The 25,284-nt window shown below is 44.2% G+C and overlaps 1 protein-coding gene across 1 annotated transcript; it reads right to left on the bottom strand.

The window, feature by feature from the left end:
- Positions 1 to 23,687: 23,687 nt before the first annotated feature.
- Positions 23,688 to 25,044, bottom strand: LOC142582053 (uncharacterized). The gene has a single exon (XM_075691475.1). It carries the CDS (start codon positions 24,753 to 24,755, stop codon positions 23,901 to 23,903), a length of 855 nt encoding a protein of 284 aa, XP_075547590.1. The 5' UTR covers positions 24,756 to 25,044; the 3' UTR covers positions 23,688 to 23,900.
- Between the last annotated feature and the right edge of the window lie 240 nt (positions 25,045 to 25,284).

Below are 25,284 nucleotides of genomic sequence, written 5' to 3'. Positions count from 1 at the left end.
TCGCAAATTTCGTTTCAGCCACCCCCAAGTTACACGTTGACCTACGCTAAAATTTCAATTTGGCCTAACCCTTAATTCAAGTTGGTACACTCTCAGACTTTAAAGGGACCCGAAACGATTTTCCGTTCAAGTGGCTGAGGATTTTTATAGAGATTTATACAGTACCAGTGGCACCCTCGACGATAATGGAAGAGAAATTAGTCCAGAGGAATTCGAAATCGCAAAGGTAACGCCGGAAGAAGTAAAGAAAGCCTTGGGAGATATGCAAAGGGGGAAGGCAGCTGGGGAGGATCAGGTAACAACAGATTTGTTGAAGGATAGTGGACAGATTGTTCTAGAGAAACTGGCCACCCTGTATACGCAATGCCTCATGACCTCGAGCGTACCGGAATCTTGGAAGAACGCTAACATAATCCTAATCCATAAGAAAGGGGACGCCAAAGACTTGAAAAATTATAGACCGATCAGCTTACTGTCCATTGCCTACAAACTATTTACTAAGGTAATCGCAAATAGAATCAGGAACACCTTAGACTTCTGTCAAGCAAAGGACCAGGCAGGATTCCGTAAAGGCTACTCAACAGTAGATCATATTCACACTATCAATCAGGTGATAGAGAAATGTGCCGAATATAACCAACCCTTATATATAGCTTTCATTGATTACGAGAAAGCGTTTGATTCTGTCGAAACCTCAGCAGTCATAGAGGCATTACGGAATCAGGGTGTAGACGAGCCGTATGTAAAAATACTGAAAGATATCTATAGCGGCTCCACAGCCACCGTAGTCCTCCATAAAGCAAGAAACAAAATACCAATAAAGAAAGGCGTCAGGCAGGGAGATACGATATCTCCAATGCTATTCACAGCGTGTTTACAGGAGGTATTCAGAGACCTGGATTGGGAAGAATTGGGGATAAAAGTTAATGGAGAATACCTTAGTAACTTGCGATTCGCTGATGATATTGCCTTGCTTAGTAACTCAGGAGACAATTGCAATGCATGCTCACTGACCTGGAGAGGCAAAGCAGAAGAGAGGGTCTAAAAATTAATCTGCAGAAAACTAAAGTAATGCTTAACAGTCTCGGAAGAGAACAGCAATTTACAATAGGCAGCGAGGCACTGGAACTCGTAAGGGAATACATCTACTTAGGGCAGGTAGTGACGGCGGATCCGGATCATGAGACGGAAATAATCAGATGAATAAGAATGGGCTGGGGTGCGTTTGGCAGGCATTCTCAGATCATGAACAGCAGGTTGCCATTATCCCTCAAGAGAAAAGTATATAATAGCTGTGTCTTACCAGTACTCACCTACGGGGCAGAAACCTGGAAGCTTACGAAAAGGGTTCTACTCAAATTGAGGACGACGCAACGAGCTATGGAAAGAAGAATGATAGGTGTAACATTAAGGGATAAGAAAAGAGCAGATTGGGTGAGGGAACAAACGCGAGTTAATGACATCTTAGTTGAAATCAAGAAAAAGAAATGGGCATGGGCAGGACATGTAATGAGGAGGGAAGATAACCGATGGTCATTAAGGGTTACGGACTGGATCGCAAGGGAAGGGAAGCGTAGCAGGGGGCGGCAGGAAGTTAGGTGGGCGGATGAGATTAAGAAGTTTGCAGGCATGGCATGGCCACAATTAGTACATGACCGCGGTTGTTGGAGAAGTATGGGAGAGGCCTTTGCCCTGCAGTGGGCGTAACCAGGCTGATGATGATCATGATGATGAAACGATTTTGACGATTTTCTACAAACGTACTGAGTCGTTAGAGTAGGTCCTTCTGATCATTAATTGACACATCTAAGTGCTCCGTGTAAAGCGTGTAGTTTATTATAAAGTTTTAAAGACTCACATTGCTGCTGATCGCAGCCCACTGCTCGGCTGAATTTTAAGCTGCCCCTACCCATATGACGGAAATCACCCATGTGACGTCAGTGGGGCGAGCTATCCGATTGGCTGAGCAGGGCGCGTGATCGATAATTTTTCCAACTTTGTGGTAAACAAACGATGTTAGTAATAGTTGGATTGTTAGTTCATTTGTTTTTATAAAAAGAAAGTAACATAAAGAGAATGCACAAGAACAATGTTTCATTACACTTAAGCACTTCCGGCACACAGCAAGTGTCGTCTTGCTTGTGTTACAAGGTACTCTATTTTGACGACAGCTCCGCGGTCAGAGTCGGTCTCAGTCTTTTCGCGAGCAATATGATTCCACTTTGTTGCCTTGTGGACTGCAAAGGTAGCGACTGGTAATATGTCAAGCTGCGACATCGTGTCCCTCTCCAAGGCAGCATACGGGTGAACTGGCTGCTGCGCATCGGACTGCCGCTATCCGATCGGCGCCAGGATTTGCGCGTTTGTGTCCGTCACTTTACACCGGAAGGTTACTAACGCAATAGCTTTTCGCGAGTCCGGTATTAGGGCAAACGCAAGCGCAAGGGGACATGGCATGGCTGCTTGACCGTGCCGTAACGGGATGAGCAGAAGCGCAAATGTGAATGGTCTGCATGGTGCAGCCACCTGGTGGCACAGAGCTCAACCATACACAGCAGCAGTAACGAAGTGTGTTCTTCTTTACTGCTGGTGTGTATTTATCGCAGGGGTATAATCATCAACACCTTGTTTTTATATATGTATAAAATGCTTTACACTTCGGTAGAGCAATATTAGCGCTTTTTGTGGCTGGCTAAGCGCTGCGCCAACAAGTGGCTGGACCGTGCAGGCCGATCAGGCCACTCACGTACGTTTACGCTAAAGTTCCTTCATGAGCTTGAGTTTATGCCTCCAGCCATTTGCCGAAATGGCCATCTTGCCTGTGGTTACCGGAATACCAGACACGTTCTGCGCTACGACAGAATGCTCGCAACGCACGCTACTTCGATAGCTCTCGCTTTAGGTCGACGGCCAAGCGGCTAGCGGAGAGGTTTCGCGCAGGCGGGGTCGGGCTCCAAAACAACCGGAAGTGGACGATGTGACATCGCATCGTGACGCAGAACCACTGAAGGCGGAACTTAGCCCCGACCGGTAGGCAAACGAGTTGAGGAGGAAAAGCATGGCTAGGGAGGAGGGTAACCTCTAATCGCTTGTGGCTCCATTAATACTTAACGCTTTACTTAAGTTGTGGTGCAAATGTTCTACTTATGCTGTGCCCTACGCGTCTACAAAATTTGCCCCAACCGTTTCAGTGGCCCTTTAAGCTGGTCGAAAAGCAAATTTAGTTGGCCCACCTCCAAATTGCAAGATAAAGCACATCCCAATTACAAGTTTAACACGAACCTGGATTTCAAGTGGACCCACCCCCAAATTTCAGTTGGCGCACCCATAGTATAAGCTTCCCCATACATTTTCTAGTAATCGCTGAGTTATCTCTAGGGGTGTTCTCTTTTTAGTTTTTTACTTTAACTTGTTTTCTATCGATTAAAAGGTTCTAATAATCTACTTTTACGCTATCATATGCATTACATTTCCTAACTTCGCAATTTACGCATTTTTGTGCAGACACAATCAGCGCTTTAATACCGTTAAAGGGGTGGCGGGCTCGCCAAAAAATGCTTATGCATTAATATTTTACAAGATATGCGAATACGACACAGTTATATTGACAAAGTAGAATGAGTTTATAAATTTAACTGAGAAAAAATTCACCCATAGGGATCATTGACCATTGCAATGCCAATATACAGGTTAGCAATGCCTGCGATAAATTTTAACTGCAAGCATGGCAGAACATAATGGCTTTTTGAGAGAACTTCAGAATGGCATCTGAATCTGTAGAAGTCTGCTTCATAAGACTTTTCTTCTTACTCTGCGTACTGAACTATCTTGAGAAGAAATGAAACTATTACATGTGGCTTTTTGAGACATTACTGGAGCGTAAGACAACGAAGACCGCAACATCTTTTGGGATATTCCGGAAGAGGAAAGTTTAGGCAACGACTGTAACAGCTTTTTAAGCAGATTTAACTAGAAAATACTGCCTGCGTGGAATGGGGAGTGACGAGGAGAGAGGAGAAAGTTGATATTACCAAGGGACTAAGACAGAGGTGCCCTTTATCCCCGCTGCTGTCTATGATGTATGCGCCAAGGTTGGGAAGAGCGCTAGAAGGAATCAATATCGGTTTATACTCTCATACAAGCCGGCGGACACAATAGTAGAGCAGCAGCTTCCAGGTTTGTTTTACGCGGACTACATTGCGTTAATTGCTAACGTAAGGGAAAAGACGCGGAATGCAGGAGATGGAAATTCAACACGATGAACTAAACGAGAAGAAGTTCAAAGCGGGATTTTATAACCTTGCTAAACCAAGGTCATATGCAACATGCGGGTAATATCTGTGGACAGGAGTATGATAATTTAGGATTAAAATTCAGCATTAAGAAATCGGGTTTTATGGTACTCAATGAAAACACTGGACAGGCACTGTAAATACAGGGCCAAGGAATAATTCGCGTAAATGAATACAAACACATTTTCGTACGGATAAATGACGGCAATATATGGAAAACAAGGAAAAAGCTATAATAGTAAATGGGAAGAGAAATGTAACGATAACTAAATACATAGTACAGTGGAGAAACGCTAGGCACGAGGTGCTCCGGGGTATTTGGAAGGGCGTAGTGGCTCAAGGACTTGCATTTGGAAATGTGGTTTTTTTGCTTGAAGGGGCACAATCAGAATTCAGTCAGGCTCGCCAAAGACTGCTTCTGCATTAAAAAGATTACACGAAAATCCACACGGCAAGGTTGGGTTAGGAGTAATTATGCCGGTAATATCATTGACACCTCCACACTAGGACATAGTAATTGGCACCTTTGTTCCGCTGGTAATTTTTATAGCTTTATTCTGCTTCTCTGGTCACTATTGTTTCAGTGAAAATGTTTGGCCATATTTTTTGTGACAATGTCTTTATCCTTTCCTTTGTTTTTACCTTTTTCTTAATTTTCTTTCAGGTACTCTGACTGCTTACTCGCAGGCTATTATATTTTTTCCGGAATTTCCTCTTTCTTTTCCTTTCAGTTTGTGCCTATCTTCTTCATCGTAGAAATATCTTAAGCTACCTCCTGTCACCCGACTCATGGCTTACCTCAATGAGTGGGTTGGCGCAAGAAATTAGGGACATCATCATCATCACAATTATCATCATGATTACATGCGATAGACAGTACCAGATATAATACCTGTAATGTCTACTCACATCGTTTTTCCTTCTTCATTTGTTTCAGTTAGGAGGCCTTAATGGTTATTAGCCCGATAATGTTAGCCATTGGTGGAACGTACTAAAGACGTAAATGGACGGAAGAATTAGATTAGGCACGACCGACAAGGTACATCAGCTGAATTAAGGGGGAGAGAATTAAAAGCTTTGCAAGGTACGAACCTTGGGGCAAACGTTTGTAGCAGAAGATAAAGCTTCCTACAAAGTGGAAAGCAGCGGCTCAGTTCTGATTAACGTGACAAGCCAACACTAAATGCAGCTAAGGAATGCACTACGAAAATTTATTAAATATTGATAATTCAATTGTGGTGTTGTACATGCCGAAATAATATCATTATAAGGCACGCAGTAGGAAAATACTTCGGATTAATTTCGACCACTTGTGGTTCTTTATTGTAAACAGGAATTTTTGCATTTCACTCCAATCGAAATGCGGCTGCCGGCACCGGGGCTTGATCACGCATGCGCGGGCTTGGCAGCGCCAAGCTAATCCCATAAGCCACCACTGTGGGCAATAAAAATATATGTAGGAATAACGGTAAATTTAGGACAGACGCTATATATTTTACAAGGAAAATGACAATCAAAATCTAAAAATAGTGATTGCAGCCGTTCCGGTCTAGGTCAGCTATTTGTCTAGACTAAGATTGTGCTCCCGCATTTGAAACCGCAAAAAAGTTAGGATTAAATTTAGGAATTTGGATGCTGCTTCAATGTAATTCACAAGCTGCCTGCAAACATTCAGTCAGAATAATTGCCCTTAGCCACGATAGAAGCAGGAAACCTTAAGGCCCTAACTTAGAAAATGCTGGATACAGTGTGAAAAAGGATTGGTACCAGAGGTACGTGCAATACTGGTCAGGCCTACTGCTTTATTGGTTGGAAAATAGCACCTCTCACACCTAAACGCGGATGCTTTAGTATTGCAAACGGAACCAGTCTACTGTCGAAGATCTTCAAAATATTAAGTTGGGGTATATATTAGGCGAGTTTCAGTAAATATTCGCGCTCTTCGAGGTAAAACGGTATGTTCTTAAACATTTTGGTAAAAAAAGTGCGCCTATATTAATGGGCCCTCGCAGCCTTTAGATACGGAAGTTATTTTTTAAAGGTTACAGGAAGCATTAGCTCGCACCCAAGCCCATACCATTTATCCATATATAAATGAAATCCAGAAATGCTTTTCTTAGACGCCCCTTCGCCATTTTATTCGAATATGCTGTATTTTAGACAGAGAAAAATGAATTCGAGTGCCTGTTCGAACCGAAATTTGAACTTAAAGGAAGCTTTAGCTTGGGCCCAACTCCAACGCGGCCTATTAAAATGCATGTAAAACGCAAAAACGATTTTCTCAGATAGCCCTTGGACCAATTTTAATTAAATTTGTCGCACTTGAGAGAGAAAGCTAAATTCGAGTGACTGTTGGAAGCGGAATTTCGATTTAGGGCTTGAATTTTGTTAACGTGATTTTTAAATATTCGACCGTTTGAAAAAATAGAAGCACCAAGTTTAAAAATTTATAGCTCTGCATTAAGAACAGATATTGCAGTTCTGTAAACGGCATCCATTAGATAATTCAAGCCCGACAAATTCGTTGTGTGATTTTACATCTTACGTGAATTTGTTACGTTGGTTACAAGGGTTCTGCTAAAGCTGTATTTCCACGTTAATAATTGTTTTATATTCATGTGTGACATGTCAATTTTGCCCGGTTTAGATGTGCTATTAGAAACAATTCACGGAATTTATTATCATTTTTCGTTGAGTTACAGAGTTGTAAACTTGATAGTTTCGTTTTCTGAAAATGTTCAATTTTCGCCAATATTAAATAAAAAATTCAAGAACTAACTCGAAAATTCGAAACCAACAGTCACTTGATTTTAAGTTTTTCTTTTAAATGCAATAGACCTCGCCAAATTTGATGCAGTGGTTGCCGGGAAAACATGTATTTACATGTTTACAGGTATTTTACATGTATTTATATAGGACATTTAGATAGTACTTTTACATGTATTTAGATAGGAGCACCCGAGATAAAGCTTCCTCTTAAGGATAAATGCTTTAACATAAATAGCCTTAAATTTATGTTTGAAAACAAAAGATACACGTACTTTACAAATCCGTCATTGTGTGCCAGAAAGATAGTTCAGTAAACCGCATCCGTTAAAACATCCAAAGCGAAAAATTTTATACAATAATTTATATTTTAAGTAAATTGGTGGCAAAGTTTCTGAGGGTGCCACAAAGTTATACTCACGTCTAAGTGATCTATTTGAGATCTTTTAATATCGCATCAATTTTTTCCGTTTTAGATGTACATTAAACGCATTCACAAAAAACGGGATACAGTCTCACTTTTGCGTTACAGAACACTTAACTTGATTAGTTCGTTTTCTCAGATTCAGAGATTTTTATTACTTTTTTTACAATAAACAATGGTCCAAACAAAAAATCCGCTTTCTACAGTGAGTGGAATTTTGCTTTTTCTTTTGAATGCAATAAATCTAATGAGACCTGGTGTTGTGGTTGGCGAGAATACCATTTTTCCTTGGCCTTGTGTTTAGAAGCCATGAGCTAAAGATTCCTATTAAAACATATGCGTACATATATAAAACTGCATTGACCATGTCGAGGAATCTCAACTGTTCACGGGGGATTACCTAAATAGAATAGCATATTGCCACTGGCCAGAATTAGGGAAGCGTAGGTGTATTTGCAAGTATACACAAGTTGCAGCAAGATGCACATGCACATGTACAAGTACATGCACAAGATGGCTACCCGTTCCAGCCACACGCTCTTTTGGACAAATTGTAGTCTTTGTTCATGGTCATATTGTGACTATGCCCCACTGCTCAGCCACATCACGCTCCGGTTGGAAAGCCGCCATCTCGCGGGGTTATATTTGATGATGATGATGATATTTATGGGGGCGAAGTCGCGGTGAAGTAGGGGTTCAGCCTAGAAACGTCGACAACAGTGGGCACAGGGGCAGACGATGAACGATGGTCAAGCGGGTTTAATTTCTCCCTATCAATATGTTGCGTGACTCCATGCGTGCTACCTTGGGTGAACGTTCGATCTGGAACTTCTATTGATTACTTTAATGCACGTGCTCAAGTTGTCAAATTAATGCCGATCAGTGGCGAAGCCATGTGTATAGCTTTGACTAACCAAAAGCCAAAAAATAAACAAGAGAAGGAAGCAAGTGACGGTGTATTAGTGGCATGCTCAGCCTCCAGCGCACGTCCGCACTTTGGGTTGCTGAGAGCACATTCGATTCCTGAGCAGCGCATTTGTCCCTGGTCTCCGAAGTATGTGGTGTTGCAGTTCGGTATTGACACGAAATACTACGCAAACAGATAGCTCCATAACGATTGCTGGTTCGGAAAACATAATAGATGTAATGAAGGTCGTAAACAGTACTTACCATCCGTTATGTACGTGATTCAGTTTAAATAGGAAGCCTAAGCCTCACTACAAGTAGTGAGACCTGTCCGCTTCGGTTCCCGCCTTATGGGCAGTTTTGACCGGATTTTTCCCTCTTTCATGCCTAATACTGTGCTAAACAGACCGGCGAAGTTACACGCTGCACCAGGATATAGGACTTTTTTTCAGTGAGTGGACTGTACTTGATTTTACGGCGGTTCTCGTCAAGACTACGCCGCCGCCCTTATCCTTTATCGCGGGACCCGCCGTGCTTGTAGGCCGCGCCGACTCCCTGGTCGCCTGATGCTTTTGTCATGATGGAATACGCTGTGGAAGGCGAAGATATTGCTCCAGAAGATGTTTCGGATGATGTTGGCTAACACCCAGAGCAATTCTACGACCAAGGCAAGGCTATCACACAGCAGCAACGCTGTTAGCCCTAACAGTGGGCCGGGACCCAAGAACGCAAAGTGAGTACAAACTCGCCTGCTAACGTCAAGAAGGGTATCATCCGTCGCGGTAAAATGCCTCCGCTGTCGAAAAATGATATCAAGATTATCGTCAGGGTCAGGTGAGGTCGGAATATTGCTAAAATTGGTGCGGCCGTGGCGGCTGATGCAATGACGGCTGCTGCTTGCATAGACGAGCTGAAGCGAGAAGCGGACACGATCTGCCCAATTATCAGCAGAATATTGTGGTGGTTAGTACCCCAGAAGAAGAAATGCTACGAAGTACGTGAGAATCAAGGATTTATGCATTGCTGGGCACATGCATGAAGCTGCGGCATATCATGCGGCGCCGCTTGAAACGTGCAAGGGAATCATTATAAACGTTCCTCTCGGCGAGGGACCCGAAGCGCTTAGTCGCAAGATTGTTAACCCACGTAATCCCCTGACCCTGGCGGCAAAACGCATCAAGGAGTCGGGTACGCTCTTCATCGCCTTCGATGGGTACCCATCGAAGTACCCATCGTGACCATCGAACGTAGGTGCCCAACTACGTTCGGTATGGTCACGCGCTGGTTAGGTGCACGCTTTACCGCAAGCAGATTGGTGTTTTTTATGCTTGTGGAAAGCTGGGGCATAGCGCTGACGTCTGCCCCTCGCCGGAAGAAGTGGTTCGCAGGGGCTGCGGCTTAACCAAACCCGGTGAGGCCCACTCGTGTACGCCAAAGTGTGAACTGTGTGGGGGAGAGCATATCACGGCTGCCAAGGAGAGCCACAGCGGTTTCTTACCCAATATGTGGTCCGGCGCCGTCGTTTTGAGCAGGAAATTTCGGATATCAAGGCGGAGGATGTCAAAAGGGAGGAGAAGGGAGGCTTCAGGTACGCCGAAAACCAGTTCCCGACGTTGGGGAAGACGCTGGAGGCTGGGCAAGGACAGGATCGTGGGCGTCGACGTTCAAGATCAAGATCAAGGAGACCAGGAAGAGCGTCTCGCAGCCGCTCCTGTGGCCGGTCTGGGAGCAGATTGGCGTCTAAGGTGCGCATCGGACTGGGCGGACCGTTGGGAACAGACCGCGTGGCTCCAATGTGACTGAGGAACACGGTGTGCGCAAGAGTGGTGCGTTGCAGGGTCTACAAGGCAAGGGCCACGGTTGAGCGGCCAGTGGGCGGAGCGCGCAAGTGCTCAAATAGAGATGCCTAATTTGGTAAGGCCAGAGCATGGCAAAAATGAGGCGAGATTCGAGAGGCTACAGCAGGAAAACGCAGAGTTGAGAGAAATGGTGAGATTGCTTAGGGCAGAAATTTCGGCTCGTAAGGGTGTGGCAGGCCCTGCACCGGCCGACAGGGCAATGCCTGAGCCCATAGAGAGCATTCATTCTGCTGATGTAGGTGAGGCTAGTGGGTCGCGCCCCTCAAAGAAGAAGGCGATGAGCCATGAGGCGGAGCCCACGTCGAGGTAGCTGAGATCTGAGGTGAAGGAGATGTTGTCGAGTGTTGCGGATAGTGTTCAGCAGGTCAACGATGGTCTAGCGAAGCTCAATACGCGTCTCACAGAGTCGCTCGCCTCGATCGATGGGAGGTTCAAGGAGCTGCAATGTAGAATAAAGGTGTTCGAAAGCAAGTCCAGTCTGAGTGCCTCTCCCCTTCTTAGGTCAGGATCTCAGTCGGCTGGCTCCTCGACGGGGATGTCTCAGGTTCAGCAAGATGGCTCGCAGCAACTGCTTCAACATGGCGTGTCAAAATGACACTTTTTCTGTGTGGCAATAGCACTGTAGGGGGCATGCTCGTAAACGGGCGCCTCTACAGCAGTATATTCGCGCGTGCAAGGGTAGGCTCCAGGCTACTCCACTGCACGAGACAAAGACGGAAGAAGTTTCTTTGACGGGCTACCGAACCGTCTTCAGGGGATCCAAAGCTCGGCGGACCTGCATTCTGTTGGATAGTAAACTGACGCAGGTGGTCTATGATGTTAAGATACCTTTCAGTTCCCTACACTATGTGACAATTGAGGTGATTCCTAACAGGGTGAACAAGAAAAGCGTGTTTATTCTGAATGTGTATAGTGCCCCGAGGGACAGGGTGCAGAGATTCAAGCTGCTTCTGCAGAAGGCTTCCAAGCTTGCCGGAGACCATCCGCTGATCGTGGCCAAGGATTTTAATGCTCCGTATCACGTGTGGGTGTACAAGCATGGCACAGTTAAAGGGAGAGACCTCTTGCAGAACGCTACGGAATTAGACCTTACGCTGGTCACTGACCCTGCCCTTCCGACACGTATAGTGACGTCGACGTATAGGGATACTACCCCTGACCTCTGCTTTGTAAAGAACGCGGCCAAGCCTAGTTGGTGCAATCTTGCCGATGACCTAGGTAGGGATCATTATATTAACCAAGTAGCCCTAGGGCGTTAACGTCTATACACTGGGATAAAATTCGGATGATGTGGTAGGAGAGAGGAAAAATGGGAAGGAATTCGAAGGCCTGTACCGACCGTCCCTGGAGGATTGGGTCACCCAGGTGAGGGAAGATGTAAAGGATGCTACGGAGGAGATCACTACGGATTTGGAGGTGGATAGTGCTGATAGCAGGCTGGCCCATGTAATTGAACCCAAGCGGTCAGTGCTGGCTAGGTGGAAGGGGCAGCGGATTAATCGCAAGCTGCGTAAAAAGATTTTCGAGCTTAATAAGCTGACTGAGGAGTACTGTAAGGTTTTGTCTAGGCAACAGTGGGATGAGGTAAGCAACTCGGTGGACGAGCAGGTGGCCAACGGGAGGTCGTGGGGCCTGCTTAAGCATTTGTTGAACGACTCCAATACAAGTGTTAGTCAGGGATACGTCCTTGCTAGAGCTGCACACTAAGCAGTGGGGTCTGCCTCGGAGGAAGAGCTGGTTCAGAAGCTGGCCCATAACTTCCTGTTGCGGACACGCTCTTCTGACGGAGCAAGCCTACACGGGAGAGGACAACTTTTCCCTATATGAGGACTTCTCCATGGAAGAGATACGAACGGTTTTGCATAACCTTAACAGCAAGTTGGAACCCGGTTTGGACGGGATTTCGAACAAGCTTTTGACGAACCTGGACGATAGGTCGATCAAGTACCTTACCGGGGAGGTTAACGCTATGCAGAGAGATTGGGTGGTTCCGGAGCAGTAGAAGACAGCTCTCACAGTGCTGATTTCCAAGGCTGGCAAAGTCCCGAGCATTGATAACTTAAGGCCTATTTCGCTCACTTCGTGTGTGGGCAAGGTGGCCGAGCATGCGGTGCTTAATCGGCTTACAAGGTACCTTGAGGAGTGCGAGGTCTATCCCCACACTATGATTGGTTTTCGGGCAGGGCGGTCGACTCAACACACACTGAAGCTCATCAAGCATCAGGTCATTGGCGGAGATGGAAGGGGCGTTAAGGCCATCCTAGGGCTGGACCTGGAGAAGGCTTTTGGCAACGTTTGGCACTCATATTTTTAAGTCCATTTCGGATCTTGGCTTCGGCGCGCGCATTCATGAGTATGTCAGGTCCTTCCTGTGAGGCAGGAAGGCTACCTCGAGGGTTACGGAGCCGGACTCAAAGACGTTGGAGACAGGGGCACTCCTTAGGGGCCGTCATCTCGCCTTCGTTGTTCAATCTGGCCATGGTCGGATTGGCCAGGAAGCTCTTGGAGATTGAGGGGATTAAGCACACCATGCATGCAGATGACGTGACCATATGGTGTCCCGGGGGTAGGGAGGGCAATATCGAAAGTGTTCTGTAGGAGGCAGTAGATGTAATCGAGACTTATTTGGACCCGACGGGGTTAAAGTGCTCCCCCTCCTAGTCGGAGCTGTTGCTGTATAGTACCACTAGAAGGGGACCCAAGCCAAGGGGATGGATCCCCGTGCACAAGATAACCATTCAGTTTCGCACAGGAAATGGCGATCTCATACCTTGGGTAGATAAGATCAGGGTTTTGGGGATGCTGATTGAGTCGAACGGCGCGAACACACTGACGATTAAGAAGATCATTGCCAAGATAGAAAATGCGGTACGCCAAGTGAAGAGGCTCGCCTACAGGCAGACAGGGTTGAACGAGCTTAGTCTGATTAGGCTTATTCAGGCATTTGTATTGTGTCACTTCACTTATGTGGCGGTCATGCACAAATGGAACCCATCAGAGAAGGAGAAGCTTGACACGCAGATTAGGAAGATCACCAAGAAAGTGTTGGGAGTGCCAATGTGCACCAGCCCCGACCGAATTTTCCAGCTGGGAATTCATAATACCTTGGATGAGACATCTGAGGCTCAGGAGAGGACGCAGATGGTGCGTCTCTACGACTAGCGCTGGTCGGCAGATTCAGAGAGAACTAGCTGTTCGTCGGGTGAAGATTTCGCAGCTTCACGCTGGTATTCCCAGGAACATGCATCTGGAGCAAAATATGAGTACAAGCAAGGCAAGGGGGGCTTGCCTGCTGAGACTCATTCGTGATGAGAATCAGAAGGTTGGCTTCGTCAATGCTTCTTTTAACGAGGAGAGAAAGGTGTTTACCGTAGTTGTCGTGGGCAATGAGGGCAGTGTCGTTAACGCTGCTATTGTTCGGACTGATAGGCAAGAGGTCGCGGAGCAAGCTGCTATTGCGCTCGCCCTGGTTGACAGGTGCCGGCCCTTTGTATAGAGTGATTGAAAGTTGGCCATTAGGGCCATTGAGAAGGGCTCGGTGGCTAAGGTTGCTGTTAAGATACGCAGACCTGCGAGATCTCTCAACACTACTTATGCTGGTTCCCTGTTCACCTTGGCATGATTGAAGGAGCCCCTGCAAATCTCAATGAGTCCGCTCATGAGGCAGCCCGAAATCTTACCCTCCGCTCAGCCCCGCGCCACGGCGTGGCGGTACTCCCCGAGCTCAGAGACTCCCCTTCCACATGTAATGAGATCACGTAGTGTTACCTGCCTAATCACAGGGTTTGCAGTTTGCCGCATCCTAAACTAAACAGGGCTCAGGCATTTACATTACGCTTAGTACAGACTGGTACTTATCGTTGCCCACGGAGGCTGAACATGTTTTATCCTGAGACGTATACAGAGCCTTATTGCTAGGATTGTGATTCTTTAGCCACGCTCGAACACATGCTCTGGTCTTGCGAAAAAATTGAAGACTCGGCGATCAAGGACGCGTCCAAGTGGGAGGCTGCACTTCGCAGCCCGGACCTGGATGAACAATTCTGAGCTGTCCAGCAGGCTTGCAACGTGGTCGTGAGGCTTGGCCTTCTGATTCCGACGTGGAAGAGGCCCGCTTAGTGGTTAATTATCACTATTGCAGGACCAAATAAAGTTTTCCATCCATCTATTATTTTAAATAAAAGTTCTGTAGTCCATAGCGATTGTCCTTTTTTAAATTAACCTTGAGCAGTTTGTTACATTACTCTATTCCTCGTCCGGCATAAATTACACGTCTATTCAGGACTGCCATGGCGCTTAATTCTTGCTGTTTGCTGTTCACATGGCTTGTATTGGCTGACTGCTAAATGCGCGAAATTGGAAAACACGACACCACAAATAAAAAGAGAGACAGCGAGAACGAGAGCCCGATACCAACTGCTATATTGCAACTTTGGACGTCACAAAGTATTGCATTACGAGGAAGCCCAAGCCAGAAGCCCATACAAACGGAAAGACACCCTTCCCTGCATCTGCACAGAGTTCTAACTTGTCTTTCCTTGTTTTTCAGGAAGCGGCATATTCTTGCTAGGGCAAAACAAAATGTTTCGTCTGCCCTAAGGGCTGGGAATGAAAGGTGAATGTGGAAATGCAAGAAAGTGACAGAGAGACTACGAGAACTTCAGAACAATTAATCTAAGCAAGCCGGTGCTAGCCACACTTTACTTTTGTTTCGAATTTTATGTTTACCTGAAGACACGTCTATCCTTCGCATTCTGAAAACAGGGAAGTAACTATCTCACTGGTCTTCTAGAAGGCGGCACTCTTGAGCGACCCTGCCCGAAGCTGATCGGGGTAGAACGCCAGTTCTAGAGGCAGGAGCGAGTCGTCTGTTAGACGTCATAGATACACAGCCATATGGCACGTACCCTGTCACTGCGTTGTCCTTTCACTTCCGCGTTCTTCCCGCTTTCTTCGCCGATGTGTGTCTCTTCTTCCGTGCAGGGAGCCGACCGCATCAACCGTGAATGCTGCCGAAAGGGAAGGCGAATCGACATGAAAGGCACATGGTAGGAACAAACGATACAGCTCACGTGACAAGCAAAACGGCATAGATGGATTACGATAAACAACTGAAGAATAAAAGAAGGCATCAGACAGCATGCAAAGAAGTTACTAACAAAAACACTGCCCGTTCCAGCCTGTTTGTTTCCGTGAGGCTCTTGTTGACGCCTGAGGGTTGTATTATTTCTGAGCTTTAGTCTATCGATTAGCTTTTAGAAGAAACGAGCTGTTACAAGAGATAACTGCCGATCCATAATGTAGTGTTCGCCATTAGTGCATTTGTTTGTAGTGCTGGTTCGCAGTAGCTCTCTTATGACACTTACCTCTTATATTTCCGCTACGGGCACATCGTTTTTTCTGCTCTTAATTCACCGCGTTTTCCCAAAAAACGTTGACTATATGCAAGCCCGTCATTCTTTCATTGTGAAGTTCCCTCCACCTACTTCAAATAGCGTAATTAGAGAAGTTACAATGAACGGCAGTGTTACTACTGGCAACCAGTTATCTAATACGTTTAGTGATTATCTAGTTAACTTAATTTTTGCTGGATAATCTGGTCATGCCATGTTATACATCAAGGACGGATATGTAAGTACTATGTTTTTAAAGCATACTTCTGAAAACGAGGTCTATAAGACAATCATGCAGCTTAAAAATAGTAACTGCTTAAAAAATTCAATTATGGGGTTTTACGTGCCAAAACCACTTTCTTAATATGAGGCACGCCGTAGTGGACTCTGGAAATTTCTACCACCTGGGCTTCTTTAACGTACACCTAAATCTAAGTACACGGGTGTTTTCGCATTTCGCCACCATCGAAATGCGGCAGCCGTGGCTGGGATTCGATCCTGCGACCTTGTGCTCAGCAGCATGACACCATAGCCACTGAGCAATCACGGCGGTTGGTAACTGCTTCGATTACTTCGAATTTCAAATTGAACCAAATAAATATGTAGCTGACATAATCGCGCAACCTCTCTCTGATCTAATTAACCTCTGTCTGTGAGGAGGAACTTTTCCCTCACTATTAAAGACCGCTAAAGTGGGCATTTTGTTCAAAAAGCGAGATAAAAATAACTTAGCAAATTGCATGATGGTATAGATTTTGCCGATATTTTCTAAAATAATAGAAAATTATTTATTCACAAATTGCGGCATTCATTATTAAACATAACCTATTATTTGATGCACAATAAGGCTTTAGAAAAAATCGATCTACTGGACTTGCATTACTTGACCCGAAAGAGTTTATTCTAAATTTCATAGAATCTAAACAACTAGTGCTTCGTGTCATCGCTGATTTTAGCAAGGCTTTTGATTCTCGTAATGTACATTTGCTTTTAGAAATCTAGAATACGGCATACGCGGTGTTGCCTCAGACATCTTTAGCTCATATCTAAGCGAAAGGAAACAATATGTATGGAGAAATAATTTTTCTTAGACGATTAAATCAAACCCTCTCGGTGTTCACCAGGGCAGTAATCAGGCCCTTTTCTTTTCATTTTATACGTCAATGATATTTTAAATGCACATTGTTCAGCAAAATTTGTCGTTTATGCTGATGATGCGAGTGCACCTTTTGCACGTGCAAACATTCACCAGTTAATCCAAAGGGGAAATCATATACTGCAGAAGTTATACGACTGGGCTTGCTCAAATGGGCTAGAAATTAATTCACAAAAAACCAAGCCGGTAGTTTTTGGAGAAGGCAAGCAGGTGCATGCAACCTCTTCTTTATATCTTAATAATAACACTATCCAAATTGACGATCACGTTAAACATTTAAGCGTCATATATTCAAATATATGGCACACGCAAGTACAGTAGGTGGTAACAAGAACGGCACGTATACTTGGTATAATTTATCGCCACCATTATCTACTTCCTTTGAAAACAATGCTTATTATCTTCCATTCATTGTTTCTATCCTATGCTCATTACTGTTTTCTGTTATGGGATGACACAGCGCAAACGAGCATTGATAAGCCTACAAGACTTCAAAATCGATTTCTTAAAATTGTTGCTAAAGAAGGGTCTAATCATTCTGTTAGTTATTTACAAGAAAAGTATAGATGAATGGATATGCAGAATATTTACAACTACAACATTGGTAAAGCGATAAAAAACGAGACAAAACAAAGAAGAATAATTTCTGAACTTGCCAACCTCAAGCCCAATGGAAATAAACATGAAATAAACATAGCTGGTTAGTGCCTCAATCACGCACTAAGTATGGAGACCAGGTGGAATGCAATCTTAGGCCTAAGATGTCAAATTATCTTACTGGCATTGGCGTCAACATACAAAATATGACTTCAAATATGTTATAGCATTGTTTTTATAATCTTAGTGCTAATTTATTGCAGTCATTCAGCGTAAGTGTGATTTATCCAATTGTATACCAATAATCCAATTCTATGACTTTTCAATGTGCGTATATTTTACCTTATATTTTTTTAATGCTTTAGCAATAACTATTGTGCCCGGTTAAACCTTGTTTTGCAATAATTCTGAATTATTGTTGTAATAGCTATTCGATCTCATGTTTGATATCGTATGTTTACTATTAGATGTCAGTGCTTTGCGGTAGTTTTTTAAGAAGTGGGAGCTAGTCAAGCTGCTTTTGTGCAGCTTGACTAGCTCGCCAGAATTCATATTCTAAAAATTCTAAAAATCCACGATATATACAAATACAAATTATTAAGAACCTATAAAAACGCCACATTAGGTAGGGCGGAACTATTCCAAGAATTATCAAATCTCAGGAAAAATACAATTTCGTACCCATTCCGATATCAACCGCCATACTACGTTCCCTCCTCGCGCACCCATTATGGGAAAGAAAAACTTGACTACGCCCTGGCAACTACACTAAATGAGCTAGACCGGAAAGGTGTGAACGTTCTGGCCCTTAATAACAAAACCTTATTTGACCTGTTTGTTTGACTTTATTGAAACTGCTTATGCTTCTAATTGTTCTCGTAGTTGTCATTTGTGATCGGACTGCCTGATCGTTTATTTGATATGTTTATATAACTGAATCAAGATAATAAATCGTCGTGTCACTGCTGTTGTACGGGTGGCTAGAGCTTAGTCAAGCTGCACAGATGCAGCTTTTTTCTCTGGCCCCCTATTTTCGCAGTAACAATGTACTGTCTGCGGCGAAAATAAAACTTGATTGATTGATTGATTGATTGATTGATTGATTGATTGATTGATTGATTGATATACAACACATGATAATAACGATTCAATTCAATTCAGACTCAAATCTTAGGCCTCTTGAGCGGCGTCAGCCGTGGCTCTGATTACTGAAACACATCTGTATAAATATGGTCCGTTGTTCTTTCTTGTACGTTCCGTGAGAGGACTGCTCCGTATGTTTTCACCTTTCAAGCATCACGAAAGTGCGGTCTCAGCACACCTGGTAGACAATACAGATGTCTAATATTACAAAAACAGACGCTGTAACCATTAGTTAGCAATTTCACTAAGCTTCCACAGGCCTCAATATGAAGTCCCTTGGCTGCTCGCTTGCCTTGTTTTCTGGCAGCGTCACCTTTTGCCGCCCTACTCGTGAGGGTAGGTGAAAGTACGTATACGTGTTGCTACTTTGCTGAACCTTTAGCTTTGCAGTATACATGAAATATTTCGGTGGCTTCGGCTTTTCGTCGCAGCATTTCGTATTGAAGGGAGACGGTACGGTCTGCCTACGCTTATGTTACTCTAGAAGCTTTCTTTAAAGCAATACAACTTTTTTTCTGCTTCATGCATTTGGTTTGGGCCCTTAGCGTGGCCATGCAGCACCAATAACAGCTAGGAGGGATTTTCCTGATCGTGTAAATTACACTGAACTGCACTAGATGCTTTAGAGACACCAATGCGTTATATAATTTTGTTCTGCACGGACTGTTCAGCCACGGCTCAGGTTGATAATCCAAGCCACGTGGGGCAGCGGCGATGGGAACAACTTGTGAAGCTCCTCCCGCACGACCGCTCTGAACCACGACCGCGAAGGTCGTGGTTATCCAGTAATTGAACATCGGCGTAATTTGCCGTGAGCGTGCGGCGGTTCAATTGCCCTTTCCGCATTTCGAGCGTTTTTAGGCACTGGTGGCATCACAAGAAAACTCTTGATGGTGTTCGGTGAGTTTCGTATGCTGTTCCTGCGAAACAACCCATAATTTTTGTGCTCGGAAATTTGCGGGTACGCGTAGGGGAAATTGCAGGTGGTATCTTCCTTAAAGACGACAACGCTCTCGTTAGGTAGCTCCCGTAGAGCTTCGGGCCTTTCTTTGCACGCGATGCTCGCGAAGGTCCCAATAAGTTACTGCGTAACAAGTCCCACGTTGTAAGAGTGGTCTGCCGGTTCTGGAACCAAGACCTCAGGGTATTTTGCAATGAGAAGTATACATAGCGCAACATATCCTCAGAGGCAAATTGCTGAAGGTTGAGATCCTTTCAAAAGTATGGAGCCAGATTTCCGGGTCATCCGACCAAGGTAGGTGGCTCCCTAGGCTGCTTCGGTAAGCTTGCTGCAGGGGACGCTGCGCCTGTCATCGTGGCAGTTGATTTGCTAACGACCTTTCTTGTCGTGGCATGTAGAAGTTTGTGCTCCTGCGGCAATCGTTGTAGCCTTCGGCTAGCTATGTGGCACATGCTTACGTAAGCAATGTCCTAATGGTTCGTGCTTTGATCATGGCTTTGCGGGGACGTCTTGTACGTGAACGTATAAGCACCTTCACCAGATGTCACGTTGTCGTTATATCGTCAAATATCAATTTGTCAAGAGCATGACTCCAAAACGCCAAGTATATTATGGGCGACCATGTGCCCAACAAAACAAGTGACACTCTACGCTCAACGATAGCGGCGAGCAGATTTAGCGATCGTCATAAATCTGATCTGCGGGTGAGCTCTTGTCAGCTTTTAAACATGACTTGTCGAACGTCCCAGCGAAATCGCTGGTGCCCGAGTATCTTCGAGAAAGTACTATGCAATTCGTGTCGCGGATGCAATTTGATTGCATAAAGTTAGGCAGAATAGACCCATAGATAGAATCAATCATTCGAGATTAATTTTTTTCTCTAAGAAAAAAGGGCCCAAAATAAAATGCTGCTTAGGAGAAACTTGGAAAGGTTCGGGACTCGTTCACAACATGGCACTAGGGAGGGTAAAAGAAAAGTAGAGTTTCACATATACCACCAAGATCGTTAGACAATGTAGAGTTACAAATAAACTAAACGGGAAACAAGAATAAAATGAAAGTGTACAATGAACCTTAAAGTAAAAACAACGGCAGAACAAAAATAAATGATAAGAAGTAATAGCAAGGGAACACTAGTTATAGTTATAGAACACTAGTTAAGTTCGAATTATATACAAAGCATTCCATTTTCCTTTTATACTGTAGCAAATTTTGTGTTTGAACTGGTATAACGCTAAAAAATATTGCTCAATTCTTTTTTTGCTGAAGTTCACATTTTCTATGTACCATTTGTAAAGTTATTCATAGCATCAAGTTTGGTAAAGGTCAGTAGATGTTAGATTGGAGATAATTTATGTTTCATAAGTAGTGGTCTGGTATGTGCTAGGTAATGTTAGCCAGGAACTATACGATAGCTTTTTTTTGAAGAAGAAGCAGTAGTCGCATTAGATACACACGAGCCACATTTCCATTTTCATTTCATTTATTTACCTTAAAGACCCCACTAGGGGGTATTACATAAGGGGTGGGTGTACATAAAAAATAAAACACTCAAATTTGTGACGACAGGTACTCAATCACATTGGCAGAAAAAGATGATGGACAGGTGAGAACGACGATATTGCGAGGAAGGCTGTTCCAGTCTTTGGCTGCACGAGGAAAAAAAGATGCTGAAAAATTAACAGTTCTCATACGTGTACGGGAAACTTGCAGTTGGTGACCAGTGCGAGGAGATATGTATGTGGGTGGTGTTATGTAAGGGGCACTGTTAAGTGATGAATGGTAAAGCTTATAGAATAGACAAAGTGTTGCTATGCGTCGGCGGAGGGATAAAGCTTGCAGCCCAGATTCCGCTTTGAGGGCGGTAACACTGATTTCGTGAGAATAAGATGAGTGAATGAATCTGGCGGCACGATTTTGTACCGCTTCAAGGTCATCTACGACGCATGCTTGATGTGGGGACCATATGGCTGACGCATACTCAAGTTTTGAACGGATAAGTGACTTATAGGCTAGTAATTTAACTTGTTGGGGAGCGTTACGAAGGTGACGTTTAAGAAAACCGAGAGTTCTATTTGCCGATGATATGATGTATGTAGTATGTGCATGCCATGAGAGATCATTGGACAAAGTAACGCCTAAGTATTTGAACGATGTTACTGCTTGTATAGGTTCGTTAGCAATTATGTGCGGGAATGTAACGGGGTGCTTTTGGCGAGTAATGGAAAGAAGTTTACATTTAGTCGGATTAGGGGTCATTAGCCAGCGGTCGCACCATTCCTGGACACGGTCTAGATCATGCTGAAGTTTTGCTGCGTCGCAATGATTAGAAACTGATCGGTAAATTACACAGTCGTCAGCAAACATACGGATTTGGCAAGATAAGTGTTGAGGCAAGTCGTTAATATATATTAGAAATAGGAGAGAACCGAGAACAGAACCTTGGGGTACACCAGATGTTACAGGAACAGGATCAGAGGTATGATTATTAACAAGGACGTGTTGGGACCGGTTAGACAAGAATTCCTTGATCCAAATCAGAATGTTGTGGTCCAGGTTTAACTGGTTTAGTTTTAAAAGTAATCGTTGATGCGGCACTTTATCAACGCTTTTGCGTAATCTAAGAAAATGGCATCAGTTAGTATGTGGGTGTCGAGGTTAACATGCAAGTCATGAATTAAAATGGCCAGTTGGGTCTCGCATGAGAAGCCCTTTCGAAAGCCATGCTGAGATGGAAGAAAAAAGTTATTTTTATCGAGAAATGCCATGATATTAGAATAAATGACATGCTCCATGATTTTGCACGGGACGCTTGTTAATGATATGGGGCGGTAATTTAGCGGGGAATCTTTTTTACCAGATTTGTAGACAGGAACAACCTTCCCCACTTTCCAATCATTTGGCACGTGACCTACAGAGAGTGAATGAGAAAACAAAATACACAGATACGCAGTAATGGTATGTCTGGTGTTCCTTAACAGCTTGGAATTGATTTCGTCGACGCCTGTCGATGAAGAAAGCTTAATGTTATCTAACAAAGATAAAATTCCATCATGAGTTATTGTGATAGCAGGCATAGTAGACAGAGTTTTAGCTGGTGTCGTAAGCAGAGGTGTGCTGGGTTCTTTTGTGAAAACTGTGCTAAAAGCAATGTTGAAGGTGTTAGCGCATTCTAGGTCCCCGACGGTTTCTCCCAATTCGTTGGTCAGAGTGATAGCGCGCGATTCGATAGGGTTGATAACCTTCCAAAATTTTCTCGGGTTATCATTTAACAATTTTGTCAAATCGTTGTTGAAAAATTTGAACTTAGCATTTCTCACAGCAATCAGGTAGGCATTCTCGGCAGTATAGTACCGCTGCCACGCATTAGACGAGGCTCTTGCCTTAGCAGCACGAAAGAAGCGCTTTTTTCTGCCTTCTAATGTTTTAAGTGCCTTAGTGTACCATGGCTTTTGGCGATTTTCACGGAAAGTAATTTTAGGAATGAATTTGTTGGCCAAGTCCTGTATTTTGTATTTGAATACCTCCCAGCTCTCCTGGAGAGGCATGCTGTAAAATTGGGCTTCAAATAACGGGAAAAAATTTCTAAGCTCGTAGTTAATTGCGTCATAGTTACCTTTCTCATATAGAAGGATTGTTTTCTTACATTTTTCGCGCCGTTCAAGGCAGAACGAAAACTCGGCGTGGATAACTTTGTGATCACTAATTTCTTGCAGGTAAGTTATATGTGATAAGCTCTCAGGATTCGTAGTTAGTATAAGATCCAAGATATTAGCACTGACGCCAGCAACACGCGTTGGTTCCCTTACTAACTGAGTGAGATTAGCATTCAAACATACTTCTATAAAATCCTTTAATTCTCTGTGGTTCGCACCTGAGGGAGCTAGTTTCTGCCAGTCGATACCGGGATAATTGAAATCTCCGAATAGCAATATATGTGAATTTGGATGTGCAGTACCGAGATCACTCAGAATACTGTTCAGCTCACTTGCAAAGTTAGGTGAAGTATGCGGTGCCCTGTAGCAAACACCAAGCAAAACGGATTGCGCCGGTGAGCGAAAAATTAACCATAACATTTCCAGATCAGAGACGATGTCTAATGGTGTGCACGATAAATTAGGGCCCACAGCAATCAAGACACCGCCCCCTCGAGTGCATCTGCGGTCATTTCTAAATACTTCGAAACCTGCCAAGTCGGCAAGTACTTCTGTATCAGTGACATCAGGGGTAAGCCATGTTTCAGTTAGTATAAGTATGCTGCTGTTTGAAGAAATCATGATGTTAGACACGAGTTCACGCTTAGGTAGGAAACTGCGAATATTTGTGAATATGACAGACAATGAAAGATTATTTCTTGGCATGGTTTGGGGGCGGGTAATCACATTTTTCCGGGCGGACGATTGCTATAACACTTCTCTTACAGTTTCAGATACGCTATCAAACACATAGCGCTTCGGTCCGATGTGCAGGGTTTTGTAGCGCAGATTAAATGGGGCAGATTGCTTTCTGGCAAATGCAACGAGCTGGCTGCGAGCAATTCGAACTGCACGAGAAAAATCTTCGCCAATACTATAATTGGTACCTTTTAGTTTCCGGGCGCTCGACAGGACAGTTTCTTTTGTTTTGAAAAATGTGAATTTTATTATTATTGGACGGGGTTTGTCGTTCGAATGACGTCCGAGACGATGGGCGCGCTCTATCTCTTTTGTGTCGATGTGTATATCTAAATGCTCGCGGCAATGTTTAATGATAAGTTGTTCTGATTGTGCGTACGATTCAGGTGTAGTTTCAGGGAGTCCGTAGAATACTAAGTTGTTCCGTCGCGTTCGGTTTTCCGCATCATCAAAACGTGCCTCTAGTTTTGAAATTAAGCGAGTAGCTTTAGTTGTGTCGGCGCGGAGAACTTCTGTGTCTGTTTTAAGTGTTACAAGGCTTTCGTAATGGCTCTCAAGTTCGGCCATACGTTTGCCGAGGTCAGATACATTTCTGTCTGTCGCTAATAACTGAGATTTTAGATCTTGAACTTCAGAAATAAGCTTGGACTGGCCAGTAGATATCTTCTTTAGCTCTGCGAGGATAGCTGCATTATCCGGACCGGGGTTTGTTTCTATATCACCGGAAAGTAGGAGTAACAGCGAAAGAACGAGATGAAAACAATCAGCAAGAACAGCGTTAAGGCACTGTGGGCTTGGCAGCTGTACTAAGAAGTAGTTGTTAGACTTTTTGGCAAAGAGGCTGAAACGTTCACCAACCTGCATTACGAAGACGAAAGGATTAGTGGCCTGCGCAGTGGCAAAGCCGCCAAGCCCACAAAGTGCCACTGGTGGCTGCTCCTGTTTTATAGCTGGTCCTAGTAGTGATGCTGGATGCGATGGCGCTTCCCATTCTGCTGCGAGGGACAGGTAATCCAAGGACGAGTGTGTCGTTCCAAAGACGGGTGAAGCGATGGCAGTGGTTCGTTGACGGGCGCCTGTTACATCCACGCTGAGATGGGTTGGTAAAGATGAAGGTGCAGTCAGTGGCGTAGTCGCCAGTCCAGGAAGGAAAAGACACGCGGAGGACTTTCCTTGAATAAGATTACAGTAGCTTATCTGAGAATGGAAATATCGAACTATATACAATTTTTTCAACTTTCACAGCAAACAATCCGCGACTTCGGGAAAGAGCTCCTACAGTTTTAACAAATTTACAGAAAAATAATGGATGCGGTCAGGCCATTAAGGTGTACCTCAAAGGTTACGTCAAGAGATTTATATTTACTTACAATTTGAAGGCGTAGTCTCCAAT

The sequence above is a fragment of the Dermacentor variabilis genome, chromosome 5, assembly GCF_050947875.1.
Source record: "Dermacentor variabilis isolate Ectoservices chromosome 5, ASM5094787v1, whole genome shotgun sequence".
In the NCBI taxonomy this organism is placed as follows: Eukaryota; Metazoa; Arthropoda; class Arachnida; order Ixodida; family Ixodidae; genus Dermacentor; species Dermacentor variabilis.
Note: the sequence above shows the minus strand (reverse complement) of the source record. Positions and strands in the feature narration are given on the sequence as shown.

Excerpts from the sequence above, each read along its gene's own strand:
- LOC142582053 (XM_075691475.1), bottom strand. The coding sequence starts at position 24,755 with ATGCAGGTTGGTGAACGTTTCAGCCTCTTTGCCAAAAAGTCTAACAAC.